Source organism: Hypanus sabinus, chromosome 4 (assembly GCF_030144855.1).
Source record: "Hypanus sabinus isolate sHypSab1 chromosome 4, sHypSab1.hap1, whole genome shotgun sequence".
In the NCBI taxonomy this organism is placed as follows: Eukaryota; Metazoa; Chordata; class Chondrichthyes; order Myliobatiformes; family Dasyatidae; genus Hypanus; species Hypanus sabinus.
In genome coordinates this window covers 58,673,686-58,693,053 of record NC_082709.1, presented here as the reverse complement: position 1 = coordinate 58,693,053, position 19,368 = coordinate 58,673,686, and the positions used below count along the sequence as shown (strand labels likewise).

The window sequence follows — 19,368 nt, the reverse complement described above, 5'->3', positions numbered from 1 at the left end:
TGGCAAGTTTGCAGACAACACAGAGGTTGGTGGTGTTGTGGATAGTGTCGAAGATTGCAGAGAGACATTGATAGGTTGCAGAAGTAGGCTGAGAAGTGGCAGATGGAGTTCAACCCAGAGAAGTGTGAGGTGGTACACTTTTTAAGGACAAACTCCAAGGCAGAGTACAAAATAAATGTCAGGATACTTGGTAGTGTGGAGGAGCAGAGGGATCTGGGGGTACATGTCCACAGATCCCTGAAAGTTGCCTCACAGGTAGATAGGGTAGTTAAGAAAGCTTTCTTAAGTCGAGGGATAGAGTTTAAGAGATGCGATGTAATGATGCAGCTCTATAAGATTCTGGTTAGGCCACACTTGGGAGTATGGTGTCCAGTTCTGGTCACCTTATTATAGGAAGGATGTAGAAGCATTGGAAAGGGTACAGAGGAGATCTACCAGGATACTGCCTGGTTTAGAGAGTAAGCATTATGATCAGAGATTAAGGGAGCTAGGGCTTTACTCTTTGGAGCGGAGGAGGATGAGAGGATACATGATAGAGGTGTACAAGATATTAAGAGGAATAGATAGAGTGGACAGCTAGTGCCTCTTCCTCAGGGCACCACTGCTCAATTCAAGAGGACATGGCTTTAAGGTAAGGGGAGGGAAGTTCAAGGGGGATATTAGAGGAAGGTTTTTCACTCAGAGAGTGGTTGGTGCATGGAATGCACTGCCTGTCTGTGGTGGAGGTAGATACACTGGTGAAGTTTAAGAGACTACTAGACAGGTATATGGAGGAATTTAAGGTGGGGGTTATATGTGAGGCAGGGTTTGAGGGTTGGCACAACATTGTGGGCCGAAGGGCCTGTAATATGCTGTACTATTCTATGTTCTATGATGACTGGTAGCTCCTTGCTATTCTATACAGATGATAGTCACCCGTCCAGATTTGTGTTAACTTTGTTACTATTTTGTACGCAGCAATAACGGAAATGCAGGGCTCCACAAGTCAGATGTAACCATACATCTATTCGTTCATATATTTAACAATGGAAATCTAACTCTACATCTATTCCCCTATTCTCTCACACATTTAACAATGGAAATCTAATTCTACATCTATTCTCTCATACATTTTTGAGGCATTTTTCAAGCTGGTAATAGCATGCTTTGAGATATTAATTAACAACTTGATACGATAATTTATTTCATTAGCTTAATTATGGGTAGTGTTAGGCTGAATGTTCAGTGAAATGAGAGAATTCTAGCAAATATATGTAGAGCAACATGATATAATAGCTAGAGAGAATAGACAAACAAATCAGTTTATGGACACTACTCAGAAACTAGACTCCGGCCTACAAAACCTTAATTGGATTATCGCGCCCAGCCCCATGCTTTAAAGGGTGAGACTTGCCCTTGGCTAGCCCTCACTTACAGACCACCTCATTGAAGGTAAGTGCATTGATTTATGTTTGGGAAGGTCTATCATTTGTCCTGGTAAGGGAGCCGCGGCTATAGGTCTAGACAGACCTATCAAGCTAATCAGCCTAAATATTGATGGCACATTTGAGAATATGATGCTCTCCACATAATGACACAGAAATGTAACTAGCAGAGCCACCGCCTCTCAGCTAGAGGCCTGGGATCAATCCCGACCACAGGCGCCACTGGAGTGGAGTTTGCCCATTCTCACTTTGACGTGCGGGTTCCCTCCAGTGATCCAATTTCCTCCCACATCCCAAAGGCATGTGGATTAATGTTTGTACTTTGACACACAGTACTCAATGTGAAATAAGATGAATGGGGCTAAGGTTTGCAATTCTCTTCACAAGAGGTTATCAAGTAAAGTTTGGCACCAAGATGTACTGAGATATTTTTCAAGTTGGAGAGCCTCTTATTTGGTCACAAAGACTTCTACAAAGCCCTTTAATATGGTCAAGTCGGAGATGACTAAGGAGAAAAGCCTGGGAGTTATCCTTACTATTAAAAATAATCTTGAAGGGGCATCCATGAGAATGGATCATAGCTGATGTTGCCAAACCAGACAGGACCACGAATGGGGGAAGCAACTAATTTTCACTGCATAACAGCCCTTGGACTTGGACCATGTCACATTCATATTCAGCATGAAAGAATTTAGAAAGTAATCTTAGAGGACCAGTGTAACAAAGGTAGATGCAAAAACAGGTACATTGAAGTGAATGGAGGGTTGAGTATTTGTCTCTCATTGATAATAAGTATGAAAGATTTTCCAATCGAATGTCATCCTTGCTTATTTATAAATTAATGATCTCCATGCATTCTTCTCCAGGTTCATCAAAAGTTAGATGTCTCGGGTTTTGAAAGATTAATTGCGTATGAACTGCGATCAATTTCCAGAGAATATATCAGGAAAAAAAGTGAGAAGAGAAAGAGAAAGAGTGTGAAATTCCATGACGTGAAAAGGAAGGCAGCAGGAGATGGTGACAAGTTCTCCTAAGGGAAGATAATAAATCAGTAACAGAACTAAACTAAAAAAAAATGCTCATTCAAGGTGATAATTAGTCTTGCAGAGAAGACTGATATCATCAGTAAGGGACAATCAATGCCCCTACCTATAGTTAAAAGAACACAAGGCTAAATCATTCCCAAAGTACTTGTGATGATACTTACAACAAAATACAAGGAATTTACTCAGCATCTTAGTCAAAATCTTTACATCAAATGCAATCACATCAGAAATGAAGATGATTTTTTGTTATGTTGTTTACTATATTTGGTACTCAGGATAGACCACTGACTTAGAACATAGAATAGTACAGTACAGAACAGGCCTTTCAGCCTACCATGTGCTGAACAAATTAAATTAGTTATCAAATTCCCAACTAAACGAATCTCCTTCAATTTCCTGCACATTCATCTAAGAGCCTCTTGAAAGCCTCTAACATTTTTGTTGTCACTACCACTGCTGGTCGGGCATTCATCTCTGTGAAAAAACCTGCTCTTCGTGTCTCCTTTGAAATTAACCCCCTCCCACCTTAAATGCATGCAATCTAGAGTTCAGCATTTCTGTCCTGGGGGAAAGAGAAACTCGCTGTTTACCACATCTATGTGTCATATTTTTCAAAACCTTGGTCAGGTCTCCCTTTTGACTCCAATGCACCAGGGAAATCACCCCTAGTTTGTCCAACCTCATCTTACAGCTAACACCATCTAATCCAAGGAGCATCTATCTATACAAAGCTTCAATAACCTTCCTCTAATGAGGCGATCATAATTGAACGTCATATTCCAGATGTGACCTAACCAGAGTTTTGTAAAAATGCAACATAACTCCCTGTCTCCAACTCATTTCCACAACTAATAAAGGCAAGCATGCAAAATGCCTTCTTTACTTCCCTATCAACTTGTACAGCCACTTTCAGGAAGTTTTGACCCCATGATCCGTCTGCACACCAACACTGTTGAGGGTTTTGTATTAACAGTATATTGTTGCTTTATATTTGATCTCGAAGTAACATTTCATATTTGGCAGGGTTAAGCTCCATCGGCCATTTCTCCACCCATATCTGCAACTGATCCCCCTGTATTCTTCTACATTATCCACAACGCAACCTGCCTTCATATCCTCTGCAAACTTACTAACCTGCCCACCTATTTGGACAAGGATGTGATGCTGAGGCTTTATAAGGCACTAGTGAGGCCTCACCTTGAGTACTGTGAACAGTTTTGGGCCCCTCATCTTAGAAAAGATGTGCTGGCATTGTAAAGGTTCCAAATGAGGTTCACAAGGATGATTCCGGGAATGAAAGGGTTGAAATGAATGAAATGAAAGGAATGAAACATCACACAAGGAATGTTTAATGGCTCTGGGTCTGTACTCACTGGAATTCAGAAGGATGAGGGGGGGGTTTCATTGAAACCTTTCGAACATTGAAAAGCCTAGACCAAGGGTCGGCAACCCACGGCTCCGAAGCCGCATGCGCCTCTTTCATCTCTGTGCTGCGGCTCCCCGTAGTTTGTTAGTTTTTGAAATGTAATTCGAAATTTGAAGATTATGGTGATCTTGTACAATCTAAAAACGTTGTGGAGACCCCATTTCCTGGCACATCCGAACCGGCTCACAATTAGCCACCGTTCCGGCTAAGGGAGATAGCCTGCGGGGGTTTGTGAGTACGTGTCTTTTGGAGCATCCGCGCCCATGGGGACGGGTTGAGGGAGGCTTTAAATCAAGGCTGTTTAGTTCGAATAAAGTTACCTTTGACTGCAGTGTCTTTATTTTAGTGCTGTGTGTAGCGCTGCACCGCTACAACGTGTTTTTTATCGCTATTAATATACATCACCACTGTCAATGGCTGACACCCACCAGTGCGCGCTTTCTTTTAATTCTTTGATCCAAGGTAGGCTACCTATGGAGTAACCTTCAACCCAACGTCTTTTTTTCGGAGCTCAAAATGTTTTTGTTGCATGCAGAAATGTAATTTCGTTTTCTCTGCAGGAGTTCATCAATTTCATAAATGCAACACATTATAGTTTGTTTATACATAGCATAAAGGCAAAAAAAAACATTGTATGCAGTGTTATTTCATTTTAAATGTCAAACGGGTTTTGTGGCTTCCAGTGTTTTCTTTTCTGTGGGAAATGGGTCCATATTGGCTCTTTCAGTGGTAAACGTTGCTGACCCCTGGCCTAGACAAAGTAGATGTGGAAGGGATGTTTCCCGTGGTGGGAAAGTGTAGGACAAGAGGGCACCACTTCAGGATAGAGAGGTGAACTTTCAAAACAGATGTGGAGAAATTTCTTTAGACAAAGAGTGGTGAATTTGTGGAATTTGTTGCCACATGCAGCTGTGGAGGCCAGGTCGTTGGGTATGTTAAAGGCAGAAATTGATAGGTTCTTGATTGGAGATGGCATCAAAGGTTACGGGGTGAAGGCCAGGAACTGGGGTTGAGGAGGGGGGAAAAAAAAAGGATCAGCCATGATTGAACGGTGGAGCAGACTCGATGGGCCAGATGGCCTAATACTGCTTCCTATATCTTATGGTCTATGGTTTCACCCAAGTCATTTATATATATCACAAACAGAAGTCCCAGTATAGATCCCTGCAGAACACCACTAATCACAGACCTCCGGCCAGAGGAAATCCCATCAACCACTAGCCTTTCTCTTCTATGGGCAAACCAATTCGGAAATGACCAATTCACAATGGATCCTATGCATCTTAATTTTCTTGATGATCCTCCCATGAGGGATTTGTATCACAAAGTAATTCATAAACTAAGCTGCAAGAAATATTAATGTTCGTAGAATAATTAATTCCAGAATCACATCAGTAAGTCCTTCTGGTCCAATTCATTTAGGTTGGCGCAGTACATTTAATTATCAAAAAAGTGGTATAATGCATAAAAGCTTTTTGAATGGAGGATAGCACCTTGGAGAGCAACGTCAATGCCATCTTCTGTAATCACAGATGACAGCACAGATTGCTGAGGGGCAATTAATATTTCATTAAGAATTTAATAGAGCAGGCTAAAAAGGAATGTTTAACAGATACCCAATGCCCTCTTTATGCTTGTGTTACAGACAGTAAATTAACAATGCTAATGTCCAACAATGTTCACTCCTCCAAATAAAATGCTCTCTGGGATGGGTGATTTACTGCCTTTAAAGACAGCAGAACTCGAGATACTTTGTCAACAATGCTGTTGCGTTGGATCTTGCTAGTGAGGATTTTTTCCATTGATTCATTTGGTAAACTGGCAATGTGAAACTAAGAAAAAATTCCAAACATTAGCCCATATCTACAGAAAATTACATGATTTGCTTAGGAGCTATATAATTCACCTCAGCATCTGGGTAGGGAGCTGTTGGACAGAATTCAGCAAAAGGTCACTTTCTACTGAGGGCATTGTAATTGCAATAGTGGAGACAAGGTTAAATTAGGCCCACTTGTAGGGTAGTAGGATCAAAATAGTTTAAAAAATTACCGGGGGGGGGGGGGGGGAGAACCACAGTAGTGTGACTGCACACGCAATGCTATTACAGATCAGTGCATCAGAGTTCAGAGTTAAATTCTGACACTTGCTAAGAAGTTGATACACTCTTCCTGTGAGTGTGTGGGTTTCTTGTGGATGCTCTGATTTCGTCCCACAATCCAAAGACATAGGTTAATTGGTCATTATAAAATGCCTCCTGATTAGGCTAGGGTGGCTGGGCAGTGCAGCTCATTTGGCCAGAAGGGTCTGTTTGGCGCTGTATTCATCAATCAATAAATCACACGATTATTAAAAAATCACTGCCTTTGTCTAATGGCCACACGAAAGCATATGACTGACACTAGTTGGAAACCACTCAGCAACAGTCTCCTGTCCCAATTAAGTGGCATAGTGTCCCAAACAAACATAGGGAAACCTGGCTATTTCCTTGATTAATTTTTGTTCTTTAAGAGTTGTCCCAAATAAGTGGCTGCTTCAATTCACCAATGGCCCAATTAATTGTAATTCATTCTATACCCAGTTATTAGCCCCAAGCTGTCTGTGGCAATGAATTGCACAGATTCACTACCTCAGGCTTAAGAAATTGCTCATCTCTGTTCTAAAGGGATGAACTTGTACTCTGAGGCTGTGCCCTCTGTTCCTAGACTTCCCTGCTATTTGAAGTATCCTCTCCACATCCACTCTATGTAGGCCTTTCAATATTCAGTGAGTTTCTATGAGATGTTTTCAACTCCAGCCAGTACAGGCCCAGAGCCATCAAAGGCTCTTCATGTGTTAGGAACATTTTGCTTGGCATGGACCAGTTGAACCAAAGGACTATTTTCTGTGCTGTATGACTCTATGACTGCTGTTAGGAAAGTTACACTACTGAATAAAAAATAATTCAATAATGACAGTTATGCAATCATTGTAACATATGATTGCCCAGTTATAAAAAGCACCATTTTATTTTAATATGCAAAGATGACTTGCATCTTACTTCCCATTCAGAACACAAGTAAGCCCAATGCAGCCACCAAAGGCATACTGGGAAACTTAATTGGTCACTAAAAATTGTCCCATGATTAGCTAAGGGTTAAATTGGGTTTAAATAGAAACAGAAAACCTACAGCACAATACAGGCCCTTCAGCCCACAAAGCTGTGCCGAACGTCCTTACCTGAAAATTAGCTAGGGTTACCCATAGCCCACTATTTTTCTAAGCTCCATGTACTATCCAGGAATCCCTTAAAAGACCCTATTGTATCCACCTCCACCACTGTCGCCGGCAGAGGCTTACTTATGTTCTGAAAGGGAAGTAAGATGCAAGTCATCTTTGTCTGCATATTAAAATAAAATGGTGCTTTTTATAACTGGGCAATCATATGTTACAGTGATTGCATTGTGCTTGGAAGTAGGTACAGAGGAGATGTCAGGGGTTAAGTTTTTTACCCAGAGAGTGGTAATGTCGGTAGCCTCTGTACCTACTTCCCAGCACCTTAAACCTGTGCCCTCTCATGCTAGCCATTTCAGCCCTGGGAAAATGCCTCTGACTATCCACACGATCAATGCCTCTCATCATCTTCTACACCTCTACCAGGTCACTTCTCATCCTCCTTTGCTCCAAGGAGAAAAGGCTGAGTTCACTCAACTTATTCTCATAAGGCATGCTCCCCAATCCAGGCAACATCCTTGTAAATCTCCTCTGCACCCTTTCTATGGCTTCTATGTTCTGTCAGGGGCTGCTGGGTGGTGCGGCTCGAAGGGCCATTCTGCACTGTTTCTCTAAATGAACAAAATTTAAAAATACTTCTGAACTCAGTATTCATGTGAGATAACTGAATACAGCAAACAACAATGTGAACATGCCCCAGGCTGAGTGAAGTGTGTGTGTATGGAGGGGAAGAGGGAGAGAGGGGGAGAGGGAGAGGGGGACAGAGAGAGAGAGAGAGAGAGAGAGAAAAAATAATACTCTTGCTCTCCTTCAAAAAGCATTTTAAACCACTTGGGAGTGTAGTTATTGCAGTGGTTTAATACCTTGTCCACAAGACAATATCCTTCAATGTGCACCATCTCCTCAGCTTCGATTTGTTTGCTCAGACTCTTGTATGGAATGTCTAAAAGTTGGGGTGGCACAATAAAATAGTGGTTTGCGTAACACACGCGTACATTTTTCCCATGACCACACAAGTCTCTTCCTGGTGCTCTGGTCTCCCGCCACATTCCAAACACGGATGAGTTAAGGTTAGTGAGTTGTGGGCATACCCTATGTTAGTGTGGCGAGAGGTACATGTGACAAATAAAGCTAATCTTCTTTTAAAAAAAACAATGGCTGAAGACTACGGTTCTTGATTGGACCCGGCATCAAAGGCTAGACAGGGAGACGACCAGGGAATGGGTTGGGGGGGTGGGGGGAGAAAAGGATTAGCCATGATTGAATGGCGAAGCAGACTTGATGGGCTAAATGGCCTAATTCTTCTCCTATGTCTTATGGTCTTAAGACAACTTTGCTTTCCTGTTTATTGCACATGCCCTCCGTTCCAAACTACTGACACTTTGGCATGCATCAAAATGCAACCCTACTTTTGAACCTCAGCTCATACCGCTGCCTACCAGTCTTAAGGAAACAATTAAGGCTTCATAGAGTTTTATTTACATTCATATTTTTTTCTCAAGTACCTTAATTCTGACAGTACCTACCTTCCAGGTTGAGAGAAACTGCTGACAACTATAAACAAAGTGAGAATCTGCTAATATAGTAGCTGCCTCCTTGTCTCCTACTAGTGGGGACACGGATGGCGGATATGACAGTGGTTGAGGCAGCCGTTGTGTGAAAACCTTGAATAAATGTTTCCATGGAATGAGACTCCTTCAATCCAAAGACAAAGCTAATCAGGATGATACAGCTAATTACTGAATTGGTTCTCCCTCAAGTACACTGCAGGTGGTATGATGTTACTATGACAACATAATTTGCCAAGTCAATTAGTAAAAAATACAGATAATTAGTCAAAAAACAGTGGACTGTGGATTTATAGAGCTGGACTAGTCAGACTGAAAACACAAATGCAGACAGTTATTTGCCTTCAGAATCAATATTCTGACAAAACAACATGGATCTACTATGTGACATGCCTGATGGACACAACAGACTGTAATGTTCAACACTACATGAATGGGCACACTGAACAATCAGAACTCTACTGTAGAGTGCGGGGACATCTTCCTTCCTGAAGTATAGCTGCTGCCTCGATTAAACAGAGCACAATTACCTGCATCCATGTCTGAAAAGAACGGAACAGCCAGTCATGAGTAACAGCACAACAGAAGGCAAACATTTCCATAACTATTTCCTGCTCTTAAATTGCTTAGTGTATGCCAGTAAGCCAAAAACAAATGTTAGAGCAGTGATTCTTATTCTCTCTTGCTGGCGCATTTGTGCATAACCTACATAAACCCTAACATATCAATGATAAGTTGCTTTCCATTCAGTCTTTTAGCTGAGAAACAGCAATTTTGTTTTAAGTCAAACATTAGTTTGAAAATCACTTGTGGCATCATTGCAACAGATCATGATGCTGAATTAATTTAGTACAGTTTCAAAACAAGATCTAAGTGGTTTGAAAATTCATAACATGAAGGAAATATTGACAATTGAAGGCACCAATAAAAAATGGCATATTATTTAAATTTTAGTTGACATAGATATATTTTTCTTCATTATAAAACAAAAGCTTGGACTTTTCTTGCATTTAGAACTGATTAAAAGAATGAATGCCAATCTGTAAAGGCCACATTTTCAAACATTCATTTCTCCTCTATGCCAAGTCAGCTGTGACATGGAACTGGCCAAGATAAACTTAACGTCATTACTTATCCTGTGAGATTTACTTATGCTGTGAGAGTACAGGGATGCATGAGATGCCAGTGTTCTGAAATTGACCAATCAAACTCTAGAATACAATACTGAGACTTCTTTCCTAGGATAAGAGCAATGAGCTCTTAACAAGCTCACAAACAAGGAATGGCCATTGCAAAACCACAGTTTCTGAGTTCCTTCAGCAGAACAAAAAAGGAAGAAAGCTGGCATAAAAAAATGAATCCTTTTCCATTCCTCCCTCCCTCCTTCCAAAAGCAGACCAAGGATAAGGTTTTGTGCCAACTAAACCATGCTGGATTAATGCAGCATTGTGTTCTGTTGCAACAGTGTCATGTGCCTGAAGTGTACTTCAAGAGCCAAATTAATTTTAACTCCGCATTTTACAATTAAATTAGTGTATAAAATTTAATTTTTGCATTGAACAATAATAAAAAAACAATTAGGAGAGCTTTTATGGATGATTGCTAATGGAATGCCTGTTCAGGAAGTACAACACTGGAAATAGTCTGCAGACATGTTATTGAAAATAGTGGGTTGAGTATTCAAACACTAGCAGACTGCAATTCAAAAGAAAAAAGTGACACGTGTATTAACAACTGTGGACTTTAGCAAGAAGATATTTGAAAATAACCGTGTAAACAGTAATGTATTACTTTTTGGTAGCACACACTAACCAACAAAGAGCAACAACTGTACAATTAAAAGGCAGTTTCAAAGTGGAAAGACAATAGGAAGATAACATGTTCAAAGAGCACCATGATTTAAGGATTGGGAGAAAAGAAATGAATAGAACTTTGAATAAAATTAATATTAAATGTTAGTTTCATATGTGACAAATTAATCATAAATGTTTTCATTACTCTGAAGATAAAGGCAGAATATAAATCTCTCTAATTAACACTTTTAAAATGGAAGGAGAGAGTGCAATGCAACTATATAAGTAGGTGTCATTAAACCTCTCATTTAGTTTTACTTCCTTCAAAGTCTCATTGAAAGATGCAGGAAGTTGGATTCTTTTTAATGAACTGCGTGCTCAAGAATTATGTGATGAGGTAGTTCTGAGAACACAAAGAACTAATCTGCAGAAAGTTGCAGGGACTCAGTATGAAAGCCATCATAATTTCTAATAAGATCTATAAGTGAACTGCATGTATCTAAATGACATTAGTCAAGATGGGCCCTATTCCAGATAAGTAAGTTAATTTACTTAAAATTAAGCTCAGCACTATATAGAGTTTCCATGAATATCCAATAACTAGTCTTTCTGACGTTTCAGTAACCAATGTTAGATAAACCATATGGGATGTGAAGCTCACAATTTTCTTATTCAAAGGGCCATTCCTCATATGTCAGGTTGGCAAGAAAAATGAAATAGGCATAGATAGCTATTTTCTGTTGGAAAGATGTAACAAGCAGTATGCTTCAGGGATTAGTGCTGGAACCCCATCTTTACACAATTTATTTAACCCTGAGAGTGGGGATGTCTCAGTACAGTCTACAGTACATAAGAGGTGGTGCTGGATATCTTTAAATGAATGAAGATAGATAAACCTTCAGGGCTTGAACAGGTACTGTATAACCAGGAAAAGCAGAGGAAGCTAGAAAAGAGAATGTGGGAACCCTGGCTGACATACATGCATCATCGTTAGTGACTGATGAGGTGTCAAGACTGGAGGGCGGCTAATGCTGTGCCTTTATTTAAGAAGGGCAGCAAAGATAAACTGTTGACCATTAAGCACAACATTTTTAAGGGTTAAGTTACTAGAAGGGATTCAGAGGTACAAGATAGATCAACACATTTGAAAAGATAGGAGTTGATTAGGGATAGTCAGCACAGCTTGAAGCAGTTTAAATATTCACACCTATTCCATCACACTGGGAACTAGGCCACAAATTTAATACTTCAGCTTGTGCTCCAGCAATTGCCCAGGTGATATGAACTCCAGGTGGTGATGGAGAATCAAATACTCCTAGCTTAAATAGGCATTCGTCATGTTAAAGCAATGATCATCGTTGATTAACTTTCAACTCTCTATCATACATCGTTTCCATGATGATTACATGATTTATATAAATTACACATTACACCATTCGTAGCTACTGTGTGATCGTTGCAATACTTTCATTAGCACCTAGACTGAACGACTGTGCCACTGGAAGCACCTGTGAACTCTTGATTGGTCAGGTTCCTTTAGTTTTGGTTTGGGTACCAGTATTAGGTACACAACACAGATTCTTTTTCACCTCTGGGCCTTGCAACAGAAATACATCAGTAAAATGCAACTACTCTCACTTACCTTCAGGTGACTCCTCCTGCACATAGGTTCCTGTTAAATAACGATGGACCAAGGCTGACTTGCCACTGGCTAAGTTACCCACAATCCCCTGAAAGACAAAAGCAACATCAGTGAAATTGCATTCCACAGCGGAGGAGTCCAACAGAAAGCATCACACTCTGAATATCAGACCTGGTTCACAAACACCCAACTTATGGACACTTAAACATACAAATAGACACCTATGACACTATTATATTCATAAACATGATGAATGTACTGTGCATGTGGCAGGGGTCTTTTGTGTGCTTTCTTGTGGCAATACTTCATGTAAATGTACACAATGACGGGGCAGGCTTTTCCTGTGATGGACTGGAATGCATCCATTTTCTGTAGACTTTTCTGTCCCTGGGCATTGGTCTTTCTATACCAAGCCATGATGCAACCAGTTTACAGTATCAAATATCTTTCTTACACATTTTCCAACTTATGGTCAAAATCAACTTAAGGACATTTGCAAAAACAGAACCGTTCAGTACCTAGAGATGCTCTGTGCATGCAAAACCACACCACTTGAAATACCCACGAGCTTATACAAACTGAAGTAGGATGTCTACTGTGATAAAGATAGAGCTGTGGATGTTGTCTACATTGATTTTAGTAAGCATTTGACAAGTTCCCTTGTGGGGTGGCTCAACCAGAAGATTAAGATGCATGGCATCCATGTATAATGGCTGTTTGGATTCAGATGGGCTTGCCATGGAAGACAGAGGCAATAGCCAATGGGACTTGTCATGATTGGAAATCTGTGACTAGAGGTGTTCTTGCAGGGATCCACACCAGGACCTTTCCTGTTTCGAAAATACAGTGCCTATAAAAAAAATTCACCCCCCCAATGGAAGTTTTCATGTTTTATTGTTTTACAACACTGAATCACAGTGGATTTAATTTGTTTTTTCTGACACTGATCAACAGAAAAAGACTCTTCTGTGTCAAAGTGATTTTTACAAGAAGATATTTATATTAATTACAAATATAAAACACAAAAAATTGATCGCATTGGTATTCACCCTTTTTAATATGGCAAAACCAATCATTAGTGGTACAGCCAATTAGTTTTAGAAGTCACATAATTAGCTAAATGGAGATCATCGTGTGCGGGCAAAGTGTTTCAATGGATTGTCTTAAAAATACACCTATTTCTGGAAAGTCCAACTACTACCACAAAGACAAAAGAGCACTCCAAGCAACATCGCAAGGTTACTGAAAAACAGAAACCAGGAGAAGGATGCAAGAGAATTTCCAAGTCACTGAATATCCCCTGGAGTACAGTTCAGTCAATCATCATGAAATAGAAAGAACATGGCACAGCAGATCCTCAAAAACTGAGTGACCGTGCAAGAAGGGGATTATTGAGGAAGGCCACCAGGAAACCTATAACAACTTAGAAGAGTTATAACCTTAAGTGGCTAAGATGGGAGAGTGGTAAAGAGAAAGCATTGTTGAAAAAAAACTCACATGTAATCTTGGCTAAATTTTGCCAGAAGGCACGTGGGAGACTCTGAAGTCAACTGGAAGAAGGTTCTATGGTCTGATTAACTGAACTTTTTGGCCATCAGTCTAAACACTACATTTGGCGTAAGCCAAACCCTGCACATCAAAAACACACCATCCCTCCCGTGAAGCATGGTGGTGGCTATCATGTTGTGGGGATGCTTCACTGCAGCAGGCCCTGAAAGGCTTGTGAAGGTAGAGGATAAAATAACTGCAGCAAGATATAGGGAAATCCTGGAGGAAAAAATAAGGCAGTCTGCAAAAGAACTGCAGCTAGGGAAAAGATTTCTTTTCCAGCAAGACAATGATCCCAAGCATAAAGCCAAAGCTAAACAGGAATGGCTTAAGAACAACAAAATTAATGTCCTGGAGTAGCCAAGTCAGTGTCCAGATCTCAAGCCAATTGAGAACTTGTGGCTGGACTTGAAAAGGGCTAGAAAAGTTCCCTTTGCAATCTGACAGAGCTTCAGCAGTTGTGTAAAGAAGAATGGGGAAAAACTGCAGTGTACAGATGTGCAAAGCTGATAGAGACCTATCCACACAGACTCAAGGCTGTAATTGCTGCCGAAGATGCATCTACTAAATACTGATTTGAAGGGGGTGAATACTTTTGCAATCAATAATTTTGTGTTTTATATTTGCAATTAATTTAGATCACTTTGTAGAGATCTGTTTTCACTTTGACACTAAAGTGTCTTTTACTGTTGATCAGTGAAAAAAGTCAATAAAACATTAGAACATGAAAACTTCTGGGGGGGGCACTGTATATACATGAATACATGACTTGGACGAAATTATAAATGGGTGGGTTAGTAAATACAATAATTGGTGGCAACACTTGTGGGCTGACCATGACACATCCTTGGGTTGCTTTGGTTGTTAATGCAAATGATGCATTTCACTGTATGTTTCGACATACGTATGATTAACAAATGAATCTGAATCTGATGATGTTGCAGATAGTGTAGATGACTGTCAAATGATACAGTGGGATATAAATTTGTAAAGAAATGGCCATTTAATCCAGTCTAATGAGAGGAGTTACACTTTGGGAGGTCAAATGTAAAGGGAATGTTCATTATTAACTGCAAGTCCCTGTTGGATCGACTATTTAATTTTGTTATTTCCTTTCAGTTTTAGTTTAATTATCTGCTTACACTTTAAGTAGCCTTTATATACTTAACAGTTTAATACACCTGTCCAAAGTAGAATTCTGGAAACTTCTTAGCTTCTTTGATCTGAAGGAGTATTTTCTCATTGGTTGATTTTATTAGAGTATTTTCTAAATGGATTATTCTTACCTATGGAATTTTCCTTGTCTGCACAGTATAAAGGTGTTGTACCGGGGACACCTTCTCCTTTTCTTTAACTTTTCGTCAAAGTAGAAAGACCACTATCACTATCTTGCTTCTGTTTTCTTTGTTCTATAATTCTAAATAAACAATCATTAAATAACATGTTTTATGCCTCCTCCCTGACTCCTAAAAGAACTTGGGATTCGAAATACACCAGAATCCTACAACCCTTAACAGTGTTGATGAGCGAAGGGATCTTGCAGTTTAAGTTTGTTGCTCCCTGAAAGTGGCTGCACACGTAGACAGCATGGTAAAAAAAAAGGCACATGGGATTTCTGTCGTTATTCAGGGAACTGAGTTTAAGGGTCAGGAAGTTATAAAACTCCAATTAGGCCACTTCTGGAGTATTGCATTCAAATCTTGTCCCATTATAGGAAGGATATCGAAGCTTGGGAGAAGGTGCAGAAGAGGTTTTCTGCCTGGATTAGAGAGTATATGCTTTGAGGATGGACAAATTTGGGTTGTTTTCTCTGGAGTGACAGAACCGGAAGGGAGATCTGATAGAGGTTTATAAGATTATGAGAGGCACAAAGAGAGTAGATCATCATTATCTTTCTTCTAGGGTTGAAATTTCTAATACCAGAGGACATGCAGCATTTAAAGTAAGAGGGAATAAGTTCAAAGGAAATGTATGAGACTAGTTTATTTTACAGTGTTGGGTACATGGAATGTGCTGGGAGGAGTGGTAGTGGAGGTAAATATGATAGAGATGTTCAATAAGTTCTTACATTAGCACATAAATGTGCAGGGAATGGATATGGCCATTGTGTGGGCAGAAATGATTATAAAGTTGCAGATTTGATTACTAATTTAATTAGCCCAACATGACTGAGGGGCAAAGCTCCTGTTCCTCTCCGATACTGTTCTATGTTCTATGAAAAAATTGCCGCATATTTCATTGGCTAAAAGTGCTTCATGATGTACTTCCTGAGTTGAGACAGGTATTACATAAATGCAAGTTCTTTCTTCTTACGTGCTCTTTAGAGACACAGTCATGCTGCTGAAAATATTACCTCATTATGTAAAGGCAGCATCTATTCCTGTAGCTCCTACATTGTTCAGTATCTGAGGTTCAACGGGGCCCAACAATTAATGACAAAAAGCAAGAGAAGTGGGAGAGAACCACTATCACCCTACAACTGACAGTAAACTATAAAATTAAAGAGGAGTTCAGCTGGTTTTTACAGCACTGGTCTTCAAACACCCAAGATTATCGAAGTGCCCATTAAGAAAAGCTCAAGTACAGTGGCTGTGCAGTTCTGTGCTAAAATGCAGGGCAGTACTACCTCCCAGCAGAATTCCCTCCCCTCTCCTGTTTTTAATTACCTCCATCCTATGACCCAAAAGAGAAAGAAATCTCCAGCTGTCCCACTGTACAACGGTCAGAAGTGCCTAAGCACAGTCAATAGATACAGCTGTGGTTCCTTCTATGTTCCCAACCTTTGTTATGCCCTGGACCCCTACCATTAACCAAGGGGGCTGTGAACCTCAGGTTGGGAACTCCTGAAGAGCTTTTCAACCCTGTTGTCAATATATTTCACTGTAAAGTATGAACAATCAGAAGGAATGCACTAAGAAATCTGCAGAGAGTGGTGTGGACAGCCCAGCGCATCCGTAGATGTGAACTTCCCACTATTCAGGACATTTACAAAGACAGGTGTGTAAAAAGGGCCCAAAGGATCATTGAGGATCCGAGTCACCCCAACCACAAACTGTTCCAGCTGCTACCATCTGGGAAATGGTACCGCAGGCATAAGAGCCAGGGCCAACAAGCTCTGGGACAGCTTCTTCCACCAGGCCATCAGAGTGCTTGCTGACACAACCGTATTTCTATACTATATTGATTATTCCGTTGTGCATACTATTTATTATAAATTACTATAAATTGCACATTTAGACAGAAACGTAACAAAGATTTTTACTCCTCATGTATATGAAGGATGTAAGTAATAAAGTCAATTCAATCCAAACTTCACCCCCCATGCAACTTCTCTCCTGAAACAAAATAGAATTTTGGCTGTGGAATTGATACACAGTACCCTGTTAAAACAGCATTCAACACAACATCTCATCAATAGGATTTACATTTAATTTTCCTGTGCAGCTGAACAGCACTGAACTTCACAATAATACAATTTACAGACTCTATTAGCATATAAGTTGATGCCACAGGAACTAATTCATTTGCCGAGGGTTCCCAAGGCAGGATATTGGCCTGGAATCTACTTTTACTGTTGCATGTTGCAGTGCCAAGCCAAGGACGTCAGGAGGTTGGGTGACGGCCTGCTCCATCAACTGTGATGGACCCATGCCCAAGATTCTGAACCTTTGTTGATATTCACTCTGCACCTCCACAGTCATCTCCATAGCTCACTTCGTTGATAGGGTGTAACACCTTCCATGTTTTCTGGCAGCCCTTTAATTGCCCTGCTTCATATCTCACTTTTCATTCACAGAGTCATGTGTGCACCCCGCACCCGTCCAACTCAATGAATGCATATTCAAAGATTTTTTTCTACATCAATTTTACTGTTTATAGATTTAAAAACAGCCTCCTTTGTATGTGTCTGTGTGAAGTGAAATAAAAGGTCTTCTTTTTAATATTAGAATTATGCCTTTCAACTTATTTAATTTTCTTGGAATCCTAACCCTCCTATATGTCAAGCTAGTTAAACTGTGGTGCACACTTTTACAACGTGCTAAAGCAGTCATTATGAATGACCCCATTTCAAAGATCCTAAAATCAGCACCTTAGACTTCCAAGATAACATTTCCTTGTCTTGTTGTGGAGGACCTTTCTTGCTGGCCTTGCACATCCCAGATACCAGCAGCAGCGTAGTCTCAATGGTGATACAGCGCCAAAGAATGCAATTTACAGCAACTAATAAACTCTTAACCAGTGTGGACAACTTCACATCTCAGTTCTGAACTGATTGCCACAACCTACAGACCCTCTCCTGCCCCTTAAAATGTTGTTGGCATTCATTGCGAGAAAATAAAATCCAGTGGAAACCTACTGACTGTAAAAGCTAGTTGAACTGTGCCGTGGTGTCAGGGGAAGCTCAGTCAGAGAAGAGGGAAAATTGTTTCGCATGGATGGCTGCACAGCTTTGGAATCCTCTACCCACATAGGGTGGTTTCTTGTTCATTGCTTGTATTGGAAGCAATGGATGTTTTGATAGTGTGAGAAGTGATCACTGTGGGTGGTGCAGTTAGGAGAACTGCTGCCTCAGAGCACCAGTGTCCTGGCTTTGATTCTGGTTGGTGCTGTGAGAGTTCTCTCTACGCGCTCTGGTTTATTCCCACATCCAAAAGGTGTTCAGGTCAAAGTCACAGGAGACTTATAGTCACAATATACCACCTTCAGATTCAGCTTTTCTTGCAGGCATTTACAGGAAAAGTAAGAAATGCAATAGAATTTATGAGCAAACTGTACAAAAATGAAGAACTGATGAATGTGCAAAAGATGACAAAATGTGAAACTAAAAATTGAGAACAAGAGTTTTGGAGTCCTTGAAGGAGAGTTTGTAGGCTGCGGAAATCGGTTCAGAATTGAGATGTGAAATTATCCACGCTGGTTAGGAGTTAATTAGTCGCTGTAAGTTGCCCCTCCTATGTGGGTGAGGGGTAGAACCCAGAGGGAGTTGATAGGAAAGTGGGGAGAATAAAAAACAAGATTTAATGTCTGATAAGAATGAATGATTGGCTGATGGTCAGCACAAACTAAGCGTCCTGAGGGAAATGCTTTAGTGCTGTATTTCTCTCTGATTCTATCTGGAGATCAAAGTCTTGAGTCCAGGTTCATTTGCAAACTTGCTGAATGGCAGACCAGGTTTGAGGGTCCCAATGGTTCACTCCTGATTCTATTTCTTTTTTTTTTACACACAAGTGAGCTCCAAAATACTGAATGGTTCACATACTTAATAAATGGACCGTTTCTATTTGAAATGCTGTTTGTGGAATATCCTTAAGTGTTATGCTTTGTTGAACAACATCAAAGTGAGTGGTAAGTGGCATACCAACCCATAATTAGCATTTTGCATAGCAGCTTCCATGCCCTAAAAGATTAAGTTAGTATTCATGTTTTATCTTCCCCGAAAAAAAAACAAATTACTTTTTTAAATTATGAGTTTCTGCTCCCAGCTAAATCAAATACATTCCAATATTGATTCAGGATCTATCTGTAAAATGCTAGTTTAAAATTTTGCTCTTTAGTCCTGGTTTGTTGCTGTTGTTGAGTTGTTGCCAACTCATGGCGACCCAATGGATAGTATAGTTGTCTAATGGGCTTCTGTGGCAAGATGCAGAAGTAGATTGGCAGGCCTTTCTTCAATGCAATACTGCTGTGGCCAGGTTCAAACTCAGGACCAT

At 40.2% G+C, this 19,368-nt stretch overlaps 1 protein-coding gene across 6 annotated transcripts in view; it reads right to left on the bottom strand.

Annotated features, from left to right (window-relative positions):
• Window positions 1-19,368, bottom strand: part of agap1 (ArfGAP with GTPase domain, ankyrin repeat and PH domain 1) — a 649,558-nt gene that overhangs the window by 343,965 nt on the left and 286,225 nt on the right. For all 6 annotated transcript variants that reach the window (XR_009511654.1, XR_009511655.1, XR_009511656.1 and 3 more), the window contains exon 3: window positions 12,110-12,197. Coding sequence is in view for 3 of the 6 variants with exons in the window: in XM_059967178.1 (XP_059823161.1) it covers window positions 12,110-12,197 (88 nt within the window). In the remaining 3 variants the exon portion in view is untranslated. The remainder of the gene's footprint in view (window positions 1-12,109; window positions 12,198-19,368) is intronic.